Source organism: Lissotriton vulgaris, chromosome 2_2 (genome assembly GCF_964263255.1).
Source record: "Lissotriton vulgaris chromosome 2_2, aLisVul1.2, whole genome shotgun sequence".
Lineage (NCBI taxonomy): Eukaryota > Metazoa > Chordata > Amphibia > Caudata > Salamandridae > Lissotriton > Lissotriton vulgaris.
Genome location: NC_141688.1, coordinates 199,702,188 through 199,728,444, shown reverse-complemented (window position 1 = coordinate 199,728,444; position 26,257 = coordinate 199,702,188). Strand labels below are relative to the sequence as shown.

Genomic DNA, 26,257 nt, shown 5'->3' with positions numbered 1-26,257 from the left:
CACGAAGAATCACAGACAATAGTGCATGCAAAACCAAATCAGACTCAATGTCAAGGGGATACATGGTAAAAGAGAGAGGTCCTCGTCCTTGGACCCTCCCCCACCGCTTGGGACAAAACCTGGTGGCCCCAAGCGATTGGAAACCTAGACAGACCACGCCCGGAACCTCAGCTTCATTCTAGACTCCTCCCTCACCAAGACTTGCCAGATCAACACTGTCGCCTCCGCCTACTTCAACTCCCTCCGCATCCTCCGCAAGACCTTCAAGTGGATCTCCCCAGAAGCCGGAGAGACCGCCACACACACACTCATAATCAGCAGACTGTACTACAGTAATGCCCTCTACGCTGGAATCAACAAATCCCTGCTACACAAACTCCAGACCATCCAGAACACCGCAGTCAGATTCGTCCTCGGCACCCCATGACATGAGCACATGACCCAGCACCTGCGAGACTGCCACTGGATCCCAGTTAAGAAGAGAGTAACCTTAAAGCTACTCACCCACGCCTACAAATCCCTCCATAACATCGGACCCAATTACCTCAACGAAAGAGTCTCTTTCCATGTACCCAAAAGAAACCTCCACTCGCTGACCTCGCCCTAGCACAGACCACACGCATCCGCAGATCCAGAGAAGGGGGGAGAGCCTCCTCCTACGTCGCAGCCAGGGACTGGAATGAGCTCCCCGTCAACAGCAGACGCTCCTCCACCCTGCACACCTTCAGAAAGAGCCTCAAGACCTGGCTTTTCGGCTGACCCAGAGCTGCACTCCCCCCCAACACCTTGAGACCCTCACGGGTGAGTAGCGTGCTTTAAAAAAAAAAACTAACTGATTGAGAGAAGAGTTACAGAGGCTTTTTTTGTACAGAGAGTCATGTGTCCTAGACAGCATCAAATAATTTAGGGAGTGAGGTCAGGAGAGTAGGCAGAAAATGGCAGCACAATCGAGTTTGGCAGTTCAGTGACTTGCTGCATTTGTATAGTTGAATGGGTGTGTGGGAAGAGAAGAAAACATGGGAACAGAGATAAATTATGAAACTCAGAAAGGAAGAACAGAAAATGGTAAAGATGCGAGATATTAGGTTTTGGTGATAGGAGATGCAGAGGATAGGAGGCAGAAGCATAAGAGCAAATGGTGACACTAGCAGGGGCGCAGTGAAAATAGGACTCTCGACTGCCAGAAGATTTGATGTAATTCGAAGATACAAGTCTTAGTTGACTACAACTCTGAATACCCATAGTGTCTCTGAATGAGCCCTTTAACTGAGCCTTTTGTCGACTGGCCAAGATCAGGATGACTGCATTGTTTTGTAGCCATGTGATACATCTGGCTTTACATTTATCTTACATCTGGCTAGTGTAAGGTTCCAATGGCTAATAAACCCACATTCTATACAAAATATTTTATTTATAAGTACAGTGTATAATTCCATCACTGAATCTCTCAAATATTTCTAAAACAGGCTTGACTGATTCTATCAGAAGATATGCCAATGGAAAAGTGTCTGCTTTTAGTCTAGTCACACATTATTTATTAACTGTAGGTGTGCTGGGACTTTCTGTTAGAATGTCTGTAGGCCATGCAGAATCTGGATGGTTAGGTAGAGCATTTGCTCCACGTGTCTCTGTGCTCAGCTTTGTTCTTCCATAACGAAGCTAAACGTACTGGAATGACGCTACATCTTTACATGGCAACTAGGATGGTATAAAGGATGAAATGAAGGATTTGAACTTCAAAAACAGGAGGTTTCTAATCACATTCTCCAGAGAAGGAATTCCTGGTGGAAATGTCATGTATAAATGGGTGCTAGTTTACCTATAGTGAATTTATTGCGTCTTTGGAACAAAAGACATTAGGACTTTGTTGTATCATCCCAGAAGTAGTGGGCTTGTTGAACCGTGCAAGAAGAGTTTGCAGTTTTGAACGGCCAATGGTTTAGATTGTTTTTAAGAAATTGTTATGAGACATTTCCACCACATTAAATGCTGGGATGTATGTTTCACTTGTTTAATTTTGCGGGGCAGATAGACTTCATCTAAAAGGACTAGAACCTGGTGGGTAAAATTTCCATACCTGTGAATAAAATTAAGGAGGTCCCGACAAAAAAAAAAAGTGCAAACTAAAATTTGTTGATAGTCATGATCGCTGGTTGTTTAATAGAGTGGGCGACTTTGAGGGCGAGGTTGCATGTTTTTGTTCCCAATGCCATGACCTAGTTTTCACACCCAAGCTGGATAATGGTAAATGGTGGAACATGAACAGATTGTCTGTTCTTCCTGAGCCACAACGCTTTTGAACCCCGTTGGTCTTTACTCTTGGATAAGTCTGTATCTCAAGTGTGGAGGTCACAGAGGCGAAAGAGTTCACCAAAGCAACCGGTAAGATTTTGTGATCTGATTTTGAGTGTTTTTTTCAAGTTAACTCACGTACCTTTTCGGTCTACTGTGCATTTGTTTTCTATGTTTTATGTGCACGGATTGGCGATTGATGTGACAATTTTCTTGGTTGTGTAAAGGGGAAAATGTTGTATATGCATTGTTCAATAATGGGCTTAGAACTCTTTGACATAATGTGCTACGGTCATATAGAAACTGGACAGGCAGAGTAGTTGCTCGATGGACCTTTGTCCTGCTTGTCTGAGCTTCGTCCTGCATTAAAGATGTTATATGTCCTTGAGAAACATTGCCTCTTTACAAGGTATTTCAACAGATCAATGCTCACCACTACACTTTTTAAAAAGGGCACCATAGTGGTTCATTTTGTTAGTAACAAAAAAAGAAAAATATATAAACCACCACTTGAAACTAACTCCTTTGGATCATGGACCTCTTGGGCCACGAAAAACCACATATTCTATTGCAACCTATAACTCTTGTACTCAGACATAATTACAGTTTACCTCCAGAACTCTTGCAGAGATTCAGCTATCCTGAATAGAAATAACAGAAGGTCTCACTGGCCAAGGCCACAGCTACCCACCTGATCGATTTCAGGATACATTCTTTGCAGAAGCGGTGTCCACATGGAGTCTGTACTGGGTCCCGGAGGGCCATTAGACAGATTGGGCACTCATACTTGCTCTCCAAGGGGGGATCAAAGTCCTCGTCATAGCCTTGAATCTCTTCCGTGTAGGAGCCAGACTGGTTTCCTGCTCCAGGTGTGGAGCCTGGATCCAAGCTGTCCTCTTTTGCACTGCATGCGCTGGCCATGGCACCGCAGCACGCGTCGTCGTAGTTGCACACCTCGCTGTCTGATTGTAAGAGACTCATGATGACGTCTTAGGCTGCAATGACCATTCCTGCCGGTGCTGCTGTCGCTGCAAAAAAATAAATATTTGATAACGGGGTCAGCAATCACATTCTGCAACCTCTACTTATTTATATAAAGGGCCAAAAACTATATATATATTTTTAAACTAGCAGAGGATAGCATAGGTGTTGCAATACGATTTGATCATGCTTTAATCATTGACTAGTCTAGGAAAATACCTGATCAACTCTCCTTACTCGCCTTTCCTCCCATTTCAAAACATCTTTCAGTTTTAAATCATTTTTATTTGTTTCTTTAAAAAGACCTTAGTGCAATATTGACAAGTATATAATACAGATACAAAATAAAGTGCACTACAATAGTATTCAATAAATAGATTTAAAAAGGAGCAATCACAGATAGTCATGATAAATAGATTAAAAGATAGATCTTAAAAAGAGAAATGTCCAGATAATTACATACATTTAAAAAGTAATAATGAATATTTCTCATATAACAAGCATCCACAAACGTTCAAGCAAAGTTCAATAACTGAAAATTTCAGGTGCATCTTAGGTCCACTAAAAATACATCAATAAAACTACAATATCAATCTCCCCCTCCCACAGTCACCCCATGTCAAGCAAAGGAGTCATAAATAAAGTGCTAATATATTCCACAAACAAGTGTACCACATTAGTACTTAATATTACCCTGTATATCTGAATTAAACTACATTTCCCTTATTTTCCCCACAAGGACTCGAGAGCCATTCCACAAATCTATATCTGCTTCCGGGGCCAACATAAAACCCATCAAGCGGTCCCATGCTTTCAATTTTTCCTTGCCCCCTCTTTATCTTACAAAACAATACAGCACTCTCCAGACATGCCCATTTAATCATTTCTTTACGCCTTTTAGCAGATTGAGGATCACAGACTATTTCCAGTGATTAGTCAATTCTCGCCTTGCCAGAATCAATCCTACGTCAGTAACTCTAGCAGTAGTTTTCTTATATTTGGGACGTGAGTATCGCCCTAGGAGGCAGACCAAATGTGTATAAGGATATCCCACCAGGAAATTCCATTAATATAATCTATTACTTCCTTCCAGATGCCATAAATGAAGGGCAAGACAATATCATATGAAACAACTGTGCCACTAACTCCCCACATTTAGGGCACTTTGCAGCAGGAGTCACATAGAACTTGTCGATCCTGCCAGGTGTTAGATAAGCTCTATGCAGGATAAATCAATTAATAGATTTGAACCTTGCATTTCTAGAGACAGGTGCAATATGTGCCACAACCCTCTCCCAGATCACATAATTAATTTGGAGCTCTAAATCTATCCTATTTTATATTCAATTTTCGAAACATCTTAAACATTCATGTGAGGTGCTCCTACTCCTCTTCTTTCATTAGTTAAGGTACCTATGGCAAATTGTATTTAAAGGTAACCAAGGCTACTAACTACCTCCAGTAGGTAATACTGCTCAGTATTTGGAAAAGAGTGGACCCCCAACTTGAGAGGGCAAAAATAAAGCGACAGTCTTTATTTTTAGGAAATCCCCCACCTCCACAGTCCCCACTATCCTGCCCAAACTCCCTTTCCAAGTTTAGCACTGCCTGATTATGTTCATATCTACAAAGGATATACACAGTAATAAACACTGAGGTCTGGGCAGTTGACAATTTCAGCCATGCAGGTTAGTAGTGAATACGCTTAACACTTAGACTGGACCAGCTGCAAGAGGCAGGATTATTCCCTCTAAAGGTAAAATCAGGGTTCGACAAATCCGAAAATGGTACTAGTCAACTGCAACCTATTAGACCTCCGTCTCTGAAAACGGAGCAAAAGTGACAGGTTATCAAGATTTAAAGGCATCTCTATTGCTCATTCCCTTTGTGAGCAATAAACATGCTTTTAAATCTTGTTATCTTGACACTATTGCTCCGTTTTCAAAGACAGAGGACAAAAGTTAGTTTGTCTTCCTACTCGCCAGAAAGGGCAAGTAGGACCTAAAAATAGCTCGTCTTCATCAATTCTCCCTCGCAAATGGAAATGGAATGGAATGGAAATGGAAATAGATTTATTAAGCGCGGTTGCTGCCCGGGGGCGTCCAAGCGCTGGGGGTAAGAATCAAAGGGACAGGTGACGTGACACATTAGAGCTCGGAGGCTTGGGTGAATAGTAAAGTCTTCAGTTTTTTGCGGAATGACAGCAAGTCATTGCGAGCGGGCGAGTGGTTTTGTCGAGCCCTGTAACACGTTACACAGGGAGGACTACCCTGCATAGAAAGGATGGCACCAAAGTAGGAAAGTAGGATCTGCTTTCATGGTTACCCCATTTTTTTGCCTGGTCTCACTGCATTTTTGAGTTAGTCTGCTGGAATCCTGCCAATCAGGGCCCCAGAATCTGTCCTCTTTCTCCCAAAATGACTTTGGTAAGTCATTTTGTACCTCAACAATTGGCAACTGGTGTACCCTAATACATCCCTAGTGTATGGTACTAAGGTGCTCAGGACATAGGTACACCAGGGGTCTCCTATGGCTGCATCATGTATTGTGCTGATGGAGCGAGGTGGCAAACACAAAAGTTTGTGTACCCCTCATGAAATCAATGTCCCATAACTATAATGTTTACTAATTGCATGTTTTGTGAAATTAATCTACCATAGAATAAGATGCACGCGTTATTTTTATTTTTGTTTTAAATTACACACTGGAAATATTAATTCTGCTTATATGTTGCAATAATACTAGCTAATATGTATTGTTGTTGTGTTGTGGACTAATGCATAGCTTTGATATAAACAAAATGCTATTTAAATGTGCTTTTGTATATGTTTTGTGAAAGGAGAGGGTCGATTATGTAAGTATAAAACGCATGTGTGTGGCATTTTGCTAGGTAACGAATAATGGGAAACATTAGCATGGGGGGAGGTAAACAGAATGGGTATCATTATTAAAATTAACATGGATTTCTGTTTGTTTCTATGATAGTTCTGAATGTGGCCTGTGAGGCCTAGTGAGAAAAGGGCTGCTCTGAGCTACTGCGAGTGGGTACTGGTCTGCGCAGGCGCGCCAAAGATTTCTGCCAACGCAAGTGAGCTGACTGTGCTTGAGGGAGAAGTTCAAGGATTCAGTATCCGCAAACCTAGGATGAGTGCCAAGCATGAATAAAAGCATAACCAAGCCATGGGAAAGAAGGGCAATGTTGCTAAAATGCAATGTGCCTAGGCCATGGACTGCCTAAACAATGGACACTTATTAAATTAGCTGAATCATGCGAATAACAAATGCTGTAATGGTAAGGAAGTGCACATGCCCCCGGATTTATCCAATCTGAACACAAGATGGTGATGTTAGTTACTTTTCTAGATAGATTAAATTGAGAATTAGGATATAAAAACCCCTGGACTTGTAAGGTTGGGGTCGCTTTTTCCATTTCTATCGGAGATGCTGCCCGGTTGCTGACCAATTCCTGGATGTAAGAACTTTTATGAAATTCTTATTTGTTTGCTTTGCAGGACCGTTAGGATAAGATGAGGGTGTTAGTCAGGGATGTTAGGAGAGACTGACTTTGGAACGATCTGTTCTTTGCTAAAACCAATTTCTATAATGAAGCGATTTTCTGAGCTCTTAATAAAATGATCATATTTTGAAATAAAGTCTAAGAATTATTGAATAAAGAATAAATAAATGCATAATGTCGGACATACTAAAAGTTTGCTTTGAATAAAAATTAGATTAATGAAGAATTAAAAGCTGGTCTTTGTTTCTTCCTACGCCTAATTTTCGTCCTAGCAGATCCATTGCCATTATGGTGGTGTGTCTGAATAGAAGTGTTTAATATAAAACCATGGTAAAATTGTTTTGAACTTTTAGTATAACTAATAAATAGGTTTTAGATGCTCCACCAAATGTTACAGCATTTCTCCATTGTGATTCACCAGAAGCCTTGAAACCAAGTGTAAGTGAACAGGGTAAATGTGCAGTGTTATGGACCCCACTGGTGCATGTTTTGAGTGTTTAAAGGTTTCAGGGAAATGGTGAGTAATGATTAGAAATAATTTCTGGAACCGCGCTGTAGCAGTATTAGCTTGGTAGCAGAGTAGTGGTTGCTAAGGAAATTAGCTAGGATTATGTATAAGGTGCTATATATATATATATAGTTTGATGTACAGATTTATGACTAACATCTGTTGAGTTCGTATTGCGTTAAATGTGGTCTTGAATAGGCTTCATAGAGTAGGGTGAAGCCAGTGCCTCCATCTGCAGGTGGAGGAAGTGTGGCAAGGTAGTCGCACAGTGCATTAGTATGCTTCAAAGAGTAGTATTGTCATATACTGCGCTGGTATCGGCGTAGATCACAGTTTAGGGACTTTAGGTGTGAAAGGATAAATGTATAGTGAGGACAGTCTATGAAATTTCCGCCTTCAAGTATAGGGATCATTCCGTGCTTCCTGACTAAAACTTACTGCTGGGAGAGTAATAGGTCTTAACCCGAGCTTGATTGAAGGGCAAAGGGAGTGGCGTCTCTCTTCTGCTAACAATAGAGGAATTCTGTGGTGGGTTAGTGGACGCGCTGCCTACTGGTAACACAGAGTTTATGTATATATGAATAGAGTTTTCTGTATGAACGTGTGTAAACGTAATTGCAATACGAGTTCAAGCAAAACTCTGGGATTGTCTCTAAGGAAGTGAAAAAGATCTCTGTATGTGCTTTTCTAGAGAAGCGAGATCGTTATTGCCGGATAGAAGGGTAAAACCAGCAGTGTTGCTTTTTAGGCGAGTCTAAAAATTCTGAGGACATAAGCGTTGTCTACTCCGGTTATAGAATACTTGTGCGATTGAAAATTCTGTCACTTTATTAGCGAAACAGATTAGTGGAATTGTTTTGTGTAAGTTACTAACTGATTTTTGTAAAATATCTTGTAAATACGGCTTTGTGAAAAAACCCTGTAAGGGAGGGGTCAGTCGGCGCTGCAGAAGCCGGAGCACTGGTGACGTCAACAGTGTCGCGCTGGGATTAGTCCGCGTGACCAAGTCAGAGTAGGAGATGATTGGTTCATCACAGAAAGCAGCAGTAGCTATTGGTTAAGCACTATAGTGACGCATCGTGTTTTTACTGGTGCATTAGTGTGAACCGTGCTGTGAACCGCGCTGTGATAGGTTGGTGTTACGGAATCAGCAACAGAATAGTGCGCAATCTTTTGAGAGAAGGGAAAGTTTCCGAAAATGTCATATTATTATTATGACGATGACAAGAAGAAACCTTCATGGTTTAAAAAACTGAAAAATGCGTTTGTAAAAGATAAGGAGGTAGTTACAAGAGAGGGAAAAATACTTCCTTCGCCAAAAACACCTGCTTCTTACATGTTGTCGAAATATGGATATCATACGTGTGTTTGGTTGCATAATTGGATACAGTATACCAAGGATGATGGTGTGTTAGCCTTTCCGGACAGAGGATCGTTTGATGTGGCAATTTTGAGGAATTTGAAAGACAAAATGATGAAAGTTGAACCGAGACCTAGACCAACTCAGTTTGAAGCATTGGTTGAGTGGGAAGATGAGATGCATGAAATGGAAAGTGAAAGATTGAGTAGGCATCTTAGACCAAGAGGTAGAGGTAAAGGTTTGTGGAGAGAGACTTATGAGACTAGAATGTGCAGATGGAGAGACAGTAATATGTACGATGGCATGTATCCAGTCAGAGTAGTAGAAGAATATGAGGGACGAAAAAGTGCAGAGAAAAGAAGGAATTTGATTCAGGGAATCAAGGCTATGGTGACAGTGAATCAGAGGATGCTGTATCAGAGGAAATATTAAATAGAAGACCGTCACCATATCAACAAAGTCATTTACGGACTACTCCGAATGCCCCAATGATAGAAGAAAAAGTTAATGTAACACCAGAACAGCCATCAAATTTTAGAGATTTTCCTGAAAGAGTAGAAAAAAGATATGTCCCTAGTACACCGATAGGAGAAGCTAGAATTACACCTGTACGAAGTAATGATTTACACTGGATTGTTTTGAGTCCAGAAAGACAAAAAATGGGCAGCCAAGTATGTCCGAATACGAACGATCAGCACATGAGTTCGTTCAGAATTTAACGAGAAATATGGAAGCTTTAACTGTTCCAGTAACGATAGAACCTGTGATACCAGTATTTGATGATCAGAAAATAAGAGAACCAAGATTAACAATCCCATTACAACAAAGTTTGCAGAGAGCGAGAGAGAGTACTTATCCAGATTTATCAGAGATAAGACAGAATACAAGTGTAAATCCACCAGAATTAACTTTTAATAAAAGTTTGACATGCGCATTCCCGACAGGAGCAGAATCTGAATCTGCAACTCCAGAAAGAAGTATAGACAAAATAGATTTAACACAAACGCCCAGAGATCCAACAGACAGAGATTTGAGTGAATGGATTAAAACACTAAAATTAAAAGAGCAGGAATCAAAAGTTCTGGATGTGGCCAAACTAAAAGTAGATATTTGAGGAATTAATCATTGGAACAAATGGGACAGATAGGTTAAAGAATTACCAGGATGATGAGCTCATTTTTTTTGTTGTAAAAGTATAACATGGAGAGCTAAAACAATGTATGATCAATTGGAAGAAGTGGCAAGTGAATATGGAATAGAGTTTGCAAAAATAAAATCATTTCAGAAAACCTATAGAGTGGATTTTGCAGAAAGAGACATTGAGAACATGAATACTGCTGGAAGATTACTTCAGATAAAAGATTTAATTGTACTTTTGCCAAAATGGGGTGATGTAGGCAAATGGCGAGTCAAATGGGCAAAGAAGAAAGAGGAGAATAGTGATAAATCAACGTTAGCTTTTCCAGTTAGAGAAAAAGAAACAGAGGTAACTGAATTCCCTATGAGAGAAGTTCCTGGAGGAGGATATGTACATGTTCCTTGGAGCAGACAAGATATATTGTCATTTACAAATGATTTCCATAGATTAAGAGAAAAACCAGTAGAATGGTACCGACAAGTTGACAGATTTGTAAAGGTGTCAAAGGTATTGTGGATTGATTTAGAAGGATTTTTTGACATAGTGGTGCCAGCAGATTTGTGGACAGAATGTAAAATATCTGTGGATTGGCCAAGGGAGGAGTATCCTAGGGATCCAAAGACAGGAGCTACATCACCGGATGTGATGAGAAAGTATGAACAAGTGATAGTGTGGTTGAAAAACAAAATACCTCCAAAAGAAACTGATTGATTGAATATAGACAGGACCACTCAGGAGCCGAAACAAACTGTGCATTCTTTTTATGAAAGGTTGTTGTTGGTTTTCAAACAGTATAGTGGTTATGAGGAATTAAGTGAGAAAGATACAAGCCATTTTGTGTATAGATTTATATATGGATTAAGGCCAGAAATTTCAGATATGATTAGACATAGCATGATGAATTGGCAATCGAGTTCTGTAGACAAGGTATTGAGGCGAGCAAAATATTGTAGTGAAGAGATTGAGGCGACACAAATGAAATTAAAAGAGAAAGCTATGTGGTCACAAGTGAAAGAGGCAGAACAACAAGTGGCGCAGATGGAGAACAAGAATGCAGGGGATCAGAGTGGGTTTAGAGGCAAACCTAAATTGGTGGGCTACATTGATGAAATGAAAAAGAAAACACAATGTTTTAATTGCGGCAAGGTAGGGCATTAGAAACGAGAGTGTAAATGTCCACCTAGAGTTAATGGGGAACATACATCATTCAATCCACAGGTGCAGTTTGAGGTAAATCAGCAGCAGTCACAGCAACAGCAGATGGCAAATCAGCAAAGTCAGGTGCCACAACCACCACTGCCAAATAGTGGAAATCAGCATAAGTACAGTGCAGAGACAGGATTCAGCGGAGGTGAGGAAGTAAAAAGACCGCAAACAGTAAATGAGTGTCCGCAATATTGGTTGCAAGAAGAGAATGGCAGTGAGCCGGATGAAAGTGTCTGACGGTGCCTGAGGAAGGAAGAAGAGTGTATGCTTGGAGCCACTCTTGAGGTAGAACAGTCAGGTCCATTTGTGAGCGGAAAGGTGAATGATGTGGAAATAAATTTTCTAGTGGACACTGATGCTACCCGTTCTACTGTTAGATCCGTGGAAATTCAAAATCTTCCTCTCTCGGGTGAAACGATCCAGGTTATAGGTGTAGCCAACAGACAAATAAATACTGCCTTGACAAAACCAGTTGAAATAGAGATTGGGACATATAAGGATATGCATCGGTTTGTGGTGTGCGACAGTAGTCCTGTTAATCTGTTGGGAAGAGATATATTGTGTAAGATGAACTGTGCCATATATTGTTCACCAGATGGCATAGAATTGCAGACTCCAGATGAAGAGAGTTTGTATAAATTGACAATGCTCATGATTGAGGCAGAACAGGATAAATTGTTTCCTGTGTTTGATTAAGAGAAAATTCCTAATGAACTAAAAGAGGCAGTAAAGGAAAGTGTGTGGGATTTCACTGGAAAGGATATAGGTTTGATGAAAGGGTTTGATCCTGTGAAAGTGACCATAAAAGAAGGTGCTAGCTATCCGAATACACCAAAATACAAAATGACTGCAGAAGTGATCGAAGGAATTACTCCAGTAATTGACAAAATGATTGAGCTGCGAATTTTGAGAGAAATTAAGAGCAGTCCATGTAATTCACCGATTATGGGACTGAAAAACTGAACATTCAAGATTGTGCAGGATTTGAGAAAAATCAATAAGATTGTTGTTCCACTTTGTCCGATTGTTCCAAATCCAGCAGTGATTTTGTATCAGATTCCTCATGACGCAGAGTGGTACACAGTGATAGATCTGTGCAATGCTTTCTTTACTGGTCCATTGCATCCAGAAAGTCAGCCAATTTTTGCATTTCGATTCCAAAATCGTATTTTAGCATGGTGTAGAATTCCGCAAGGGTACACTGAAAGTCCTTCAATTTTTAACTAGTTGTTGAACAAATCATTAGAAACTTTGAACATGCCTGCAGAGTCTGTGTTGGTGCAGTATATTGATGACCTACTGGTAGCATCAAAAACAAAGGATGCCTGTGTAGCTGATGCAATGGCATTGTTGAATCATTTGGCTGAAGAGGGACATAAAGTGTCTCCATCGAAATTACAGTTTTGTCAGAAAGAGGTACAATATTTAGGGCACAAGATTGCTAAAGGAATCAGACTAGTTACCATTGAAAGAATTAAAATGATACAAGGAATGCAACCACCAAAACTCAAAGACAGGTGAGAATGTTCCTAGGAATGGTAGGCTATTGCAGACAGTGGATAAGTGGATTTTCATAAATTACAAAACCATTGCAGAGACTGACTAAGGCAGATATCAGAGACCTAATTGTTCTGACCAAGACAGAGATGGAAGCATTTGAGCAATTAAAAAAACAAACTGTGTGAAGCACCAGCATTAGGAATGCCTGATTATGAAAAAGAGTTTGAACTGTACTGCAGTGAGCGGGAAGGGTGTGCTTTGTCAGTATTGATCCAAAGCCATGGGAGAATGAGAAAACCGATTGCGTATTTCTCAGCTGTTTTGGACCCTGTTGCAAAAGCTTTGCCAGGATGTCTGAAAGCAGTAGAAGCAACAAGTGTTAGTCTGGAACAAAGTGAAGGAATTGTGATGGGATTTCCTGTGAGGGTGTATGTACCTCATTCAGTAGAGATTCTCCTCACAAGAGCGAAAACACAGTACATGACTAACAGCAGATTGACACATTATTAGAAAGTGATTTTAGGGGCTGAAAATGTGACAATTGCAAGATGTGTGAATGTAAACCCATCTACATTGTTACCTGAAACCATTGAAGCAGAAGTGAAAGGTGAGCTTGATCACAAGTGTTTAGACGTTTTGGAATTACTGTACCAAACCTCGCCCTGATATTAAGGATGAGCCATTGAGTGAATCAGATTATGTAATGTTTGTGGATGGATCATGTTTAAGAACAGAGAGTGGTGTTCTAAGTGCTGCATATGCGGTTTGTACAGTAGCAGAAGCGTTGGAAGCATCTTGTCTGAAAAGAATTCATTCTGCTCAGATAGCGGAATTGATTGCTTTGATATGAGCATGTGAATTGGGAAAAGAGGTGAGAGTAACCATAGTGACAGATAGTCAATATGGTTAAGGAGTTGTTTATGATTATGGGCAGCTCTGGTCCCAAAGAGGTTATTTGATCTCAGCAGGAACACCTATACGGAATGCAGAATTCGTGAAGACATTGATAAATGTGATTCAATTACCTAAGAAACTGGCTGTGGTAAAACATTCTGCCTTAAAAAAGGTGATGATTATATAACCCGAGGGAACTACTACGCAGATTCAATTGCCAAGCACTGTGCTAAAAACCAAATTTCAATAAATCGGGGAAAAGCTGAAGAACATGTTCAAAGTCCTTTGTTGCTACCCACTGTAGTTGAGACCTGGCAGGAAGTGAAGCAGATGCAAGAAGAGGCAGGAACAGAGGAGAAAGATATCTGGATAAAATCAGGATGTAGACAGAGGGAAGAAGATGAAATTTGGGTTTACAAAGATGAAAGACCAGTAATGCCCGATAGCATGATTTCAGATATGGCCCGAATGTACCATGGTCAGGCCCATATTGGAAGAGATGCCATGATTCGTCTTTTTAGACAGACTTGGTATAATCCCAAATTTAGAATGATTGCTGAAAGTTTGTGCCAAAGGTGTTTAGTATGCCAACAATTTAACTCAAACAGAAAAACTGTTGTAAGTCTGGGAACCCTAGGACGGGAGGGTGGCCCATTCACAAGCCTTCAGATGGATTTAATTGAGCTACCTCCATGTAACAGACTCCAATATGTTCTTGTGATAATCTGTTTGTTTTCACGATGGATTGAAGCTTTTCCTACACGGAGAAATGATGGAATTACTGTTGCAAAACTGTTCTTATGTGAGATAATACCACGGTTCGGGTTTCCGGTCACAAATGAATCGGACAGAGGCCTGCATTTCCAGAATGAACTTCTGCAGATGATCTGCGAAGCTCTGGATATTCGCCAGAAACTGCATTGCGCATATAGACCTGAGGCTTCAGGGGTACTTGAGCAAGTGAATGGAACAGTTAAGAATAGAATTGCAAAAATGTGTTTGGCAACAGGAATGAAATGGCCAGACGCATTGCCGCTTGTTTTGATGACATTGAGGAGCATACCAGACAGAAAAACTGGATTAAGCCCTTTTTGATGGGGAGGGTGATGAGACAGGCTTATGTACCAGTTAATAAGCTGTTAGCCATTAATGATGACATCATACTGGATTACTGCAAGAATCTATCTTATGTGGTAACTTCTGTGCTCCACCAGGTGGGAACTGAAGAAAATTTCAAAGAGAAAAATCCAGCTCATGACTTAGTCCCTGGGGACTGGGTAAGAGTGAAAGTTCACCGTAGGAGGAATTGTTTGGTACCAAGGTGGCAAAGACCACGTCAAGTTATCTTGGTCAGTACTACTGCAGTCAAGTGTGCTGGACTGAAGAGGTGGGTTCATGCGAGTCACACAATCTTTGTGCCAGAACCTGAATACCCATACGACGGTGAATGTACAACTGACTCTGATTCTGAAGGGGAACCAGACAAGGATCCAGATTCTGAAGATCGACAAGAACGTCGATATCTGGAAGTATCGGAAGCCAGTTCTGCGTCTGAAGGTGAAGGTGACAGGGAGATTGTTGAAGTACCAGATTCAGAAGGTCAACTTGAAGATCGAGAATCGGTAAAAGTAAGCACCAGTAAAGACGCAACAGAAAGTGAAAAGAAAGTTGCTGAAGAGGAGAAAACTGAACCACAAACTGAAGACTCTGGAAGCAGGAACGAAAATCCTAAAACAGGGGAAGAGGAAGTAACTCATGATGAAAATGAGATTCCAAGTACCAGTTATGAAGGTGTTCCTAACAGAGTGACATTAGAGAAAACTAAACCTAATGAAGATCAACACATTGTGAAAATCATAATTAATGATACAGTAGAAGACACTGAAAGTGAAACTGATGAAAGTGCAGACGAGTCTCCATTAAGAAAAAGCGCTTGGAGCGTGGAGCATAATATAACAGAGCCGAAGACTAAGAAAGTCTGCAAATGAGACAACTGGCCTAAAGTTGCTGGAGGATTGAGATTCAATATAGTGAATACAGCAGAATATCAAGTGAACAAGATTACCAGTCAAAAAGAAACACTGGGAAAGAAAATAGAGACTATTCAAAGGCCAAAAAGAGTGCGACGTCCAAATCAGAAGTACAAATCACCTAAGTGGACATACATTGTCCTGCCACCAATTGTTGTAGTAAATAGTAGTCAAGAAAATCTGTACAACCTAAAGTCAATTGGGAAAAGTGAGTAAAAAGGTTGGTTAAGAAATACAATTTTAGGTGCTCAAAGTATATGATATCAAAGTAAAAAGCCTGAAGTCCTGTGAGACGGATTTGTAAATATAGAAAGGGTCAGAGTTGACAAGGAAACTTGTTAGAAAATTTAAATATAACTTAGGTTTAGAATAGAACTGACAAGGTCGAAGAAAATTTGTTAGAGTGCTGAGTAGTGTGAAACTTGTAGGTGACATAAGGTCGCAGAAACGTTGTTAGGGAAAATGGCAATGAATAACCATCGTACGAAATGTTCTATTTTTAGAAAATGGTGTAGGTGTTTTACTATTTGTATGAGTTTGTTAGTAGTAATATGGACAATATTAGCTATTGTGATCCCTTTTCAAACTAATTTGACAAAATTAAAACCGAATGCAAGCTCAAGCAAGCAAGTTGAGAAAGAAAAGGTACCTGAGACTCATGTATACAATCCAGAATTGCATCAAGATAGATCTTTTAGTGATTATAGTAAAAACTGTTTTTCGAAATTACTGCTTAAATATATTAAAATTATGAATGTAGATGCTATGTGTGTGTAAAGTTAACACCATCAGTGTCAGAAGGGGTGACCTATCACCATCCTCCTCTTACATATGGAGTAACTTGTAGTGTAATTGCAAGCTTGTTTTATAAAACTGGAAAGCTGGACTATCAACATTCCAATGTGGATGAAATATTTGCAAAGTTAAAGATTGACAATAAATTGAATAAGGGAAAGCATGCAGAGGTGATGGGAGAATATTGCCTAGAAGTAGATGAATTAACACATGAATATGCTTTTGCTCATAATTTAACATGTAAAACGAGAGTTGAAGAGAAAACTTCTTCAGGCATGGTTGAGGAAAGAAGAATTGCTTATAAACAAAAAGAGAAAATGGAACATGAAAAATCAAAATATGATATGTTTGATGATGAGAATATTGAGGATAAAAATGTGAATGTAGCAATAAATATAGATGCGCCAATGATGGGAACATTTTGTATAAGAAGAGATAACACCATGTATGACAATTATTTTGTGGGTGCAAGTCAATGTGAAGATACTTCTAGAATTTTAGGGGGTTGGGGATTTAAAGGAGGAAATGATCCTGTTTTTCCTGGAATTTATTTTATTTGTGGGAACAGAGCCTAGTATAGGTTGCCTAACCACTGGTATGGGACATGTAATGCGAGTTTGGTCTTTCCTAAAATCTTTCATGTAGATAGAGGTACTAACGGAAAGCATGAGATAGGTAAAGTTCTAAGTCGAAAAAGAAGAGAAACTGTGTTAGAAATAATAGGTGATTTGTTTGGAGCACTGATACCAGCAGTGGGAATTTAGTTCAATGCAAATAGAATTAGAAAATTTTCCACAATTGTTGATCGATTATCAACAGACACTGCAGGAGGATTCCTGATGGTGAATACTGAAATGATTGCTATGAGAACAATGGTTTTGCAAAATAGACTTGCTCTTGATATAACTTTAGCAAAAAAAGAGGGAGGAGTCTGTGTGATTTTGAAGGTTCAACATTGTTATACTTATATCCCAGATAAAAGTCAGAATATTGAAAAATATATTTTAAACATTACAGATAAAAGTCAGAATATTGAAAAATATATTTTAATCATTACAGATTGCATGGAGAAATTGAACCACTGGAGGTTGAGGGTGTCCTCGAAAAACTGGGTAAAAGTTTAACAGCAATCAAACATTGGTTTCAAGAAATAGGTAGTTCAATTATAGGTAAAATATTAATTCCAATAACAGTCATAGTAATAGTGATTTTTATGATAAGATTGTGCTGTATATATAAAAGGTAGACAAGAATTTAGAAGGTCAATAAAGAAAAGATATGAAGCACAGCAGGCAAGAATGAGAGAAAAGAATGAAATAGAAATGGAAGAAATAAAGGAAAAGTTTTTCAAAGATTCAAAAGAGAAAGAGACAAAAGTATAGATGATATTAACAAGAAAGGGAACTGAAACGCGTTCAAGTAAATTTTACAAAATTTTGGGTGGTATTTGGTGATAAAATCACCAGATGAGGGAATTGATGGAGCGAGGTGGCAAACACAAACTTTTGTGTACCCCTCATGAAATCAATGCCCCATAACTATAATGTTTACTAATTGCATGTTTTGTGAAATTAATCAACCATAGAATAAGATGCACACGTTATTTTTATTTTTGTTTTAAATTACAAACGGGAAATAGTAATTCTGCTAATATGTTGCAAAAATACTAGCTAATATATATTGTTGTTGTGTTGTGGAATAATGCATAGCTTTGATATAAACTAAATGCTATTTAACACCTTGGCTGCTAGGCGTTTTCCCGCTGTGTGCTGGAAAATGCTTTATTACTTTATTCATGACGAGCTCAGCTCGTCATCAGCACAGCTCAACTGTGCATCATGACGAGCTGAGCTCGTCATAAGCATCGAAAGGGTTAAATGTGCTTTTGTATATGTTTTGTGAAAGGAGAGGGTCGATTATGTAAGTATAAAACGCATTTGTGTGGCATATTACTAGCTAACGACTAATGGGAAACATTAGCATGGGGGAGGTAAACAGATTGGGTATCATTATTAAAAATTAACATGGATTTCTGTTTGTTTCTACGATAGTTCTGAATGTGGCCTGTGAGGCCTAGTGAGAAAATGGCCGCTCTGAGCTACTGCAAGTGGGTATTGGTCTGCGCAGGCGCGCCAAAGATTTCTGCCAGCGCAAGTGAGCTGACTGTGCTTGAGGGAAAAGTTCAAGGTTTCAGTATCCGGAACCTAGAATGAGTGCCAAGCATGAATAAGAGCATAACCAAGTCATGGGAAAAAAGGGCAATGTTGCTAAAATGCAATGTGCCTAGGCCACGGACTGCTTAAACAATGGACGCTTATTAAATTAGCTGAATGATGTGAATAACAAATGCTATAATGGTAAGGAAGTGCACATCCACCCGAATTTATCAAATCAGAACACAAGATGGTGATGTTAGTTACTTTTCTAGATAGATTAAGTTGAGAATTAGGGTATAAAAACCCCTGGACTTGTAAGGTTGGGGTCGCTTTTTCCATTTCTATCGGAGATGCTGCCCATTTGCTGACCGATTCCTGGATGTAAGAACTTTTATAAAATTCTTATTTATTTGCTTTGCAGGACTGTTAGGATAAGATGAGGGTGTTAGTCAGGGATGTTAGGAGAGACTGAATTTGGAACTATCTGTTCTTTGCTAAAACTTTACTGAATTCTATAATAAAGCGATTTTCTGAGCTCTTAATAAAATGATCATGTTTTGAAATAAAGTCTAAGAATTATTGAATAAAGATTAAATAAATGCATAATGTCGGACATACTAAAAGTTTGCTTTGAATAAAAATTTGATAAATGAAGAATTAAAAGCTGGTCTTTGTTTCTTCCTACGCCTAATTTTCGTTCTAGCAGATCCATTGCCATTATGGTGGTGTGTCTGAATATAAGTGTTTAATATGAAACCATGGTAAAATTGTTTTGAACTTTTAGTGTAAATATTAAAAAGGTGCTAGACGCTCCACCAAATGTTACAGCATTTCTCCATTGTGATTCACCAGAAGCCTTGAAACCAAGTGTAAGTGAACAGGGTAAATGTGCAGTGTTATGAACCCCACTGGTGCATGTTGCATGTTTTGAGTGTTTAAAGGTTTCAGGGAAATGGTGAGTAATGATTAGAAATAATTTCTGGAACCGTGCTGTAGCAGTGCCATTCATGGGAGTCTACCTAAACGGGTACTACAGGCCTACCGTTGCAGCCTGTAGGAGATTGGTACTTGCCCCTCTCATTACAGATATGTTTCTTTATTTCTGGTGTTCGCTACACTTAATAAAAACGATGTCACCCCTATGGTAGGCCCTTTAGCCCTTTGGGTGCTTGGTATAAGTATGATGGTGCCCGCATGAGCAGGACACCCCTACAAACAGCCATTTTAAGACACAGAGTGGACAACAATGGACATGCATCATTATTAATGGCCAAACCAAACCTGGTCATGTTTTGGTATCAGACATGTTGGAACCATACCCCTGCACTGATACCTATGTACTGAGTGGCTCTTTAGAGGACTCCCCTGTACTCCAGGTTACACCCTTGCAGGGTGTGCAAGCAAGTTAGTGCTGCAGCTGACCACAGACACGATTCTGATTTCCTGCTGCTGTGCTGAGCTCGGGCAGGGATAGGTAGAACAATAGGTTTCCTATCGCAGGGAGGTGTGACCACCTCCCAGACAGTTCTTAATGTATTAGGTTGGGGTTGGTCTTTCCAGTGCCACCACACTGCATTGAAGGGCGCAAGCAGTGCCCTCTAGTCTATGCCAGTTCAGGAATATTTGGTTCCCACTCGGTCACGAAACTGTAGAAAGGACAGTGTAATGTCCTCCCCTCTGTACATCCCCTCTCTGGGAGAGTTCCCAGAGGTTTTCCATACCTCCAGTTGAGTATTTAAGGGCTCCCTGTGGGTAGGTCCACAGATTAGTCATGGAACAAGACCCACTTCTGAAACCAAGACACCCTTTGGACCCTTGGACTTCGTTGGAGGTCGACTGGAACCAAGACTGAATCAAGGAAGACTCCTGCTGCTTCTGGTCTCGCCGTTCTACAAGTCTTCTGCCTCATCTGTATCTGTGCTTCACCCAGCCTCTACAGAAGACCTGTGGGCATCAAGGACATCCGAAGAATTGTACCTTGGAGTGAAGGAGTCACTCACATTTTCAGGCACCGCAACAAAGCTGACCAGTCGGCTGCTTCCGTCGTCCTCCAGACTTCTCGAGGCTCAGCAACACAGCTGAACCTCCCGACATCGGTGGACATTGTGTATTTTTGCTACCTGGTCACCGCAGAGAGGCATAGACTCTGCCCCTCTGCTTGCAGGTACTCCTCTTTAAGAATCCACCCTTGGATTCCACCGGACTTCTTCAAGAACTTCTCTAGAGGCCATTTCACCAAAGTCTTCCCTTGTCGCATAGAGGAAGTTTTGACGTCACTTCACTCCTATGCACCTGGCTTCCCTGGTACAGGAAACCAGGTTTCTGGGGCATGCAAGGGTGGTGTGGCTCTCTAAACTTCTGTCCTTCGAAAGGTTTCTTTGGGGTCCTCTGGGAAGGATCCTGTTCCTTTAAAACTACAACTGCCATTTCTTCATTGAATTCGATTGGGCATGCAGTTTTCCTTCTACTCGGCACATAGGTTTGGTGGGATTCCTGGGTAATTACCTTGATTGATTCCTGGTTTTCCCAGCTCCTCTGAGATCTCTGGTTTAAGTCGACTTTTTCTCTGAAATTCGTATTCCACTTTCTTAGTATATAGTTTGGTCTCCCCCTGGAGTTCAGTGTATATTTGTACTTATAGGGTACGAGATTTCTTTAACGTATTTTCATGTGTATTATTGATAACAAAGAACTGCAATAACAGCCACACACCTGTTTGCCTATCTATGAGGTCACACACACAAGGTGAAATGAAACGATTAAAAATAATTTTAGTGCGAGACACACAGTGTTCGCCCATTGCTTAAGTCATACAAGGCAAATGCAACCGATTACAAAGAACTGCACTGCCAGCCACACAATAGTGGCTAGCATCTACGGGGTAGGACGGAGACAGAGGGTGTACAAAAAAAAACAACTTACTGGGCGTACAAGATGTCCTCGGTTCCAGACCTCAGGAAATGGCTGGAGCCTGGAACTCTCTTGACAGTATGAGAGCAGCATCCTAATTGATGCTGCTCTCATACTGTGAGAGCAGTGCCCTGATTGGAGAAAGCAGCCTCACTCGGCACTCCACATCGTCCTGGAGGCCTGCATTGACTCTAACCAAGTTGTCTTAAGACAGCTGGGTTAGAGATGTTTGAAGTGCGGATGTGTGGCTGGCCTTCTCAATAAGGCCAGCCAAACAGTCATGCACATTTTATGCTTAAGTGCATAGACAGCCCGCCCTTCACCCTGCTACTGGCACTCAGCAGCGACCACACCCCCGTCCTGACGCTTGGCTTGGGAGAGAGGAGACATTGCCATTTTATTCCTCATGGCTCCAACGGAGGAGCCGCCCCTGCGTGAGCCAGACACTTGTTCGCCCGGCTCTTAGGTCACACAAGGTGAATGGAAATGATTACAAAGTACTGCACTGCCAGATGGTGTGTACAAGCTATGAATGTGGTTCCAGTTTTAGGGAGGAGGGTGCGGGCTGCTCAGGGTGTCATTACTGATGGGGGTGACAAAATGGCAAAAATATGTGTTTTAAACACATATTTTCACGTAGCAATGATTTATTAATGGCTTTTGACCAGTACGTCAATTCCTCTTCTCGGTTCTCTCGCTACACTCGCACTTCTATTAGATTGTTGTCCACCTACGTATTACATCATTTCCTGCGTCTATCCTCGGCTTGTGAGTGAGCCTCCATGGCAACGGCACGACAGCATTCTTTTTTTGTGTTCTTTTCTATTTTTCTCAAATAAAAATTATTTGAACAAGACAATACAATAAGGTGCAAAAATACATTAAAGACAATAATAGCAATTCACCCAATACAAGACACATATTATGATAGAAACAAAGCAATAGCAAAGAAAAAGGAACGTTAACATATGTGGTGGTCAATACAATTACATATACACATACATATACATATACATATACATATACGGTTGCATAGTCATTCTAAATCTCTGTGTAGGTTCTCATCTTGATGGCATCTAAGACCATCTCTCGGTATAGGTTAGCCGACAGGGACCTGGGCTTGCGACCTTTACTTGTGTAGCCTATGGAGGGTCAAACGAGAAGGAGGAAGCATCAAGGGCATTCCACAATTTTTTGTGATAGACACGCCCTGGAGATGAGTGTAGGGCTGGATTATCTGCCCCTCTCAAGAAGGACAACCAGTCTTGCCACATTTTGAATGATACTTCAGATGCATTTTTCCACTTGCATAACACAACTTTGCATGCCAAAGTGAGTAGAAGGTCAAGGAGCTGGCAGTCAACCGCATTAGACAACCGCATGGCAAGGGAAGAAGCCCAAGATATCCATGAAAAAGTTACAGCTAGCTAAAGAAAAAGGCAGCCTGGGTCTTGCAAACTTTCGACACTATCAAACAGCGTTCTTATGCAAACAGGGCGTCCAGTGGCTAAGCAAAGAATCAGATTATACCCCACTATGGGTAGATATCGAAAATGCTATAATGGGTACTATTCCACTCCCGGCCCTACTCACCATGGACCTCGCGCACCGACTTCATTCAAAGTATATCTTACTAATCACAAGAAGGGCGCTCCTGAAACTCGATCAGTCAAACCACAAAGACCTAAAGCTCAAAAAATCCACTTCCATAGCTTTTTGGCATATCCCTTCACTGAAAATCAACCGGGTACCCCTTCAGTGGAAACACTGGTCCGCGAAAGGTATCAATATGGTAAGCGACCTCTTCAAAGGAAATAAACCTCTGTCGTTCTCCTCACTCCAAGCCACACACTCCCTCGCACCAATAGACTTCTACGATTTCCTGAAACTTAAAACACTTCTGTCTACTCGCTCCTTGACACCCTCTGTACCATGGCTATGGAGTTCTGTCCCGAGTATCAATAAGGCGGGTCACTTTGTTTCAAAGGTTTACAAACTGCTCCTTCCCCTTGCTCAGAAAACACACAGACGAAATGAGATGTGATGGGAAGCAGAATCTAACACAACGGGTATGGCTTTTAACTGGGATATAACATACACTAATGCATTTAGGAATAAGGTCTCCCCTATACTATCTCAAACTAAACTCATGTTAATCAACAGAACTTATTGGACACCAGAGAAGCTCTTTAGACTTCATCTAAGGCAGTGTTTCCCAAACTGTGGTCCGCGGACCCCCAGGGGTCCGTGACACATCCCCAGGGGGTCCGCAGGCAGGCATTTTAAAAGATCAACAAAGTTACTTGTAGAATTAGCAGTTTCCCAGCAACAATTAAAGTGTCAAGATAACATCAGTGATTAATGTACCTGGTGGAGAGAAATGAGAGTTTTGTCAAGTGGCAGCTTTGAATGTGTACCATTCATTTTAAAAACACGTTTTTTATGTGTATAGGTTAGTGGGTTACTGTTTTTGTCACAGAGATTCTTTTGTTACTGTGCAGTTTATAAGTGGCAATCTAATCTAGCACAGTGACCTATAAAATGTCATCAAAGAGCTGCTTACAAACTGCATGGTACAAGTTAGAAACATGTTTTTTTCCAAATCTTTCTTTATCCTGATGCTGCTAAAAAGGTTTATTTGGGTGGATAAACATTTTTGTTATCAATGCCAACCACTGTGTTATGTTCTGAAACCTCAGTATGTGCTTCTCCAGACCAAGCACTCTTTAAAAATGCCTACCAGTATGAATAACATGAATCCTACACCTTGTTGTCGCATTCGCCTTATGTAACATTTTCTATAAACTGATTTACCGTATGAATAATTTTCTCTATGGGGCAGATTTACAAGGAAAGTGACTGTGTGTGCCGCAAGCCATTTCACTTTCAAAGCACAGGGATACGACATATTTACAACAATATGTCGCATCTCTGTGCTTCCCCCTGCGCTGGCGCAAAAACTGCAGCCATGCGCCGGGGCAGGCACCCTTGCACCATTGAGCAAGGATGCCAGCGTTGGGAGGAGATGGTTTATATGCAGGAAGGGTTCCCTTCCTGCACATAAACAATCAGAAATGGCGTTTTTCAACTTCTAAAGTGTGCTACATTAGCACACATAGAATCTGCAAAACGTCATTGTTTTACTGATTGTTAGTGTGCTAGAAGGGACACATTCCTGTACATAAACAATCACCAGAGGTGATATCCTCTTTCTATGCGTGCTGCAGAATGCAACACACATAGAAAAAGTAAAAACTAGGCAAAATTTATAAATTTCTCCTCGTTGTACCTCCCTACGCCTCCCCTGGGGAGACATAGCATTCAGACACATTTCCAGATTTATTATTTCTAGTAAATCCGGAAATGTGTCTCTGGTTTCATGGCTGTTGGGTGGGAACAACCACAACACCACCCATGGAACATCCCTTTCACGCAAAGTTCTGTGTGCAAATGGGCCATATTTACAAGACCAGGAAAAGTCATGCAGGGTGGCTTTTCCTGTCTTGGAAATATGGGGCACTAAAATGCACCACCGGTTCATCACTTTTTATGACGCAATCGTGGCGCAAGGGGCTTGTAAATCTGCCCCTATATGTGTGTGATAAAAAGTGCTCTGACATCATTCAATTGTATGAGAGATGCTATAAAACAAATGACATACATGTGACAGAGGGACTATGCAGAGATTAATTTAATTAATTTGCGTGTTTATATAGCGCTAGAATCACTCCCGGGGGAGTATCTCCGCGCTTCGACCGCTGCGAAACCCTTCCTGGCTTCCCTGAGAGATAGTCCCTTAATGGGTATCTCTAGGGTGAGACCAGGCATCCCCGGCAGTCTGGTGGGGCCGTTAGTGAAGATGAGGCAAGCTAATGCCCAGAGTTGCCGAGTGTGATCGCTGATTAGAGTGGGCACCGAGGCGAGAGAATTATCGAGTCCGCTGACCCTGGTCCAGAAACCTGGCACGCCGGGAATCAAACCCTGGTCCCGGGCCGTCCTCTGCTCTCGGGTCTGCCGCCTCTAACCAGTGAGCCACACTACCTCAGATGAGTCACTGTGGGAGGGTGATAATAAGGGAATCATTGTAGAACCCCAACAAAGATTGTCGTATCCTGGTGCATAGTAAGGCCATCATTTACTATTCTTTAAAAACAGATACAATTAAATATATAATGATACATTTGTTGCAGAATGCACCATTGTATCCTACGTTTTCTTGGGGGTAGAGCCTCCCAAAGCCTCCTTTGTAGTGGTCAGGCTCACTCACTGCACTTGGTGTGCACTGTATGGGGACTGGTCTGAAAACATTTGTTTATTATTTTCGAGTTACTATTTTAATGTTTGAAATTTAAATCATACAAATTGCTAGGGGGTCCCCGGCTTCCAGTGGTGACTCAATGGAGGTCCTCAGGTGTCAAAAGTTTGGGAACCACTGATCTAAGGGATAGCCCCAAGTGCTGGAATTGTGATACAGGAGTGGGGGATTTGGGCCACATGATATTTAATTGCCCTTCTATGAAGAAATACTGGGATAGAATCTTTGACTGCATTGAACATATTTTCTGTATCAAACCTGTATGAGAGTTTGTCTATGTTCTGCTGGGAGCACAGGACCCGAGCTTGTCTAATGCGGCACGACAGCATCCCTGCTCGTTTCACCTGAGGTTTATGCTTCTAGTAGTCTTTGCACCCAGCTCTCGCACATGCTGCAGTGTCTGCAGAGGTGCCCAGAGTCATGGGTTCAAGCGTGATGAGCTGCCGCAGTCTAGGGTTTGCCGTTGTATTCTGGAATCCTGGTTTTAAAATGGCATAAACTAAACTGCAAGCCGCAGAAGTTAAAGAAAAATCTTTATTTCGAGCAATTAGTCATGCGAGGCCCTGGGTACCTGTCAGGGCTGTGAATGTTGGCTTTACTCACTTACATAATCACGTGGCCAGTGACCCTCAGTTTACAAGTTTGTACAGAAACG

At 41.0% G+C, this 26,257-nt stretch overlaps 1 protein-coding gene across 2 annotated transcripts in view; it reads right to left on the bottom strand.

The window, feature by feature from the left end:
- Positions 1–26,257, bottom strand: part of TRAF6 (TNF receptor associated factor 6) — a 185,252-nt gene that overhangs the window by 74,096 nt on the left and 84,899 nt on the right. For both annotated transcript variants that reach the window (XM_086959529.1, XM_086959531.1), the window contains one exon: positions 2,984–3,320. In XM_086959529.1, coding sequence (XP_086815655.1) covers positions 2,984–3,273 — 290 coding nt within the window. In that variant the 5' untranslated portion in view covers positions 3,274–3,320. The remainder of the gene's footprint in view (positions 1–2,983; positions 3,321–26,257) is intronic.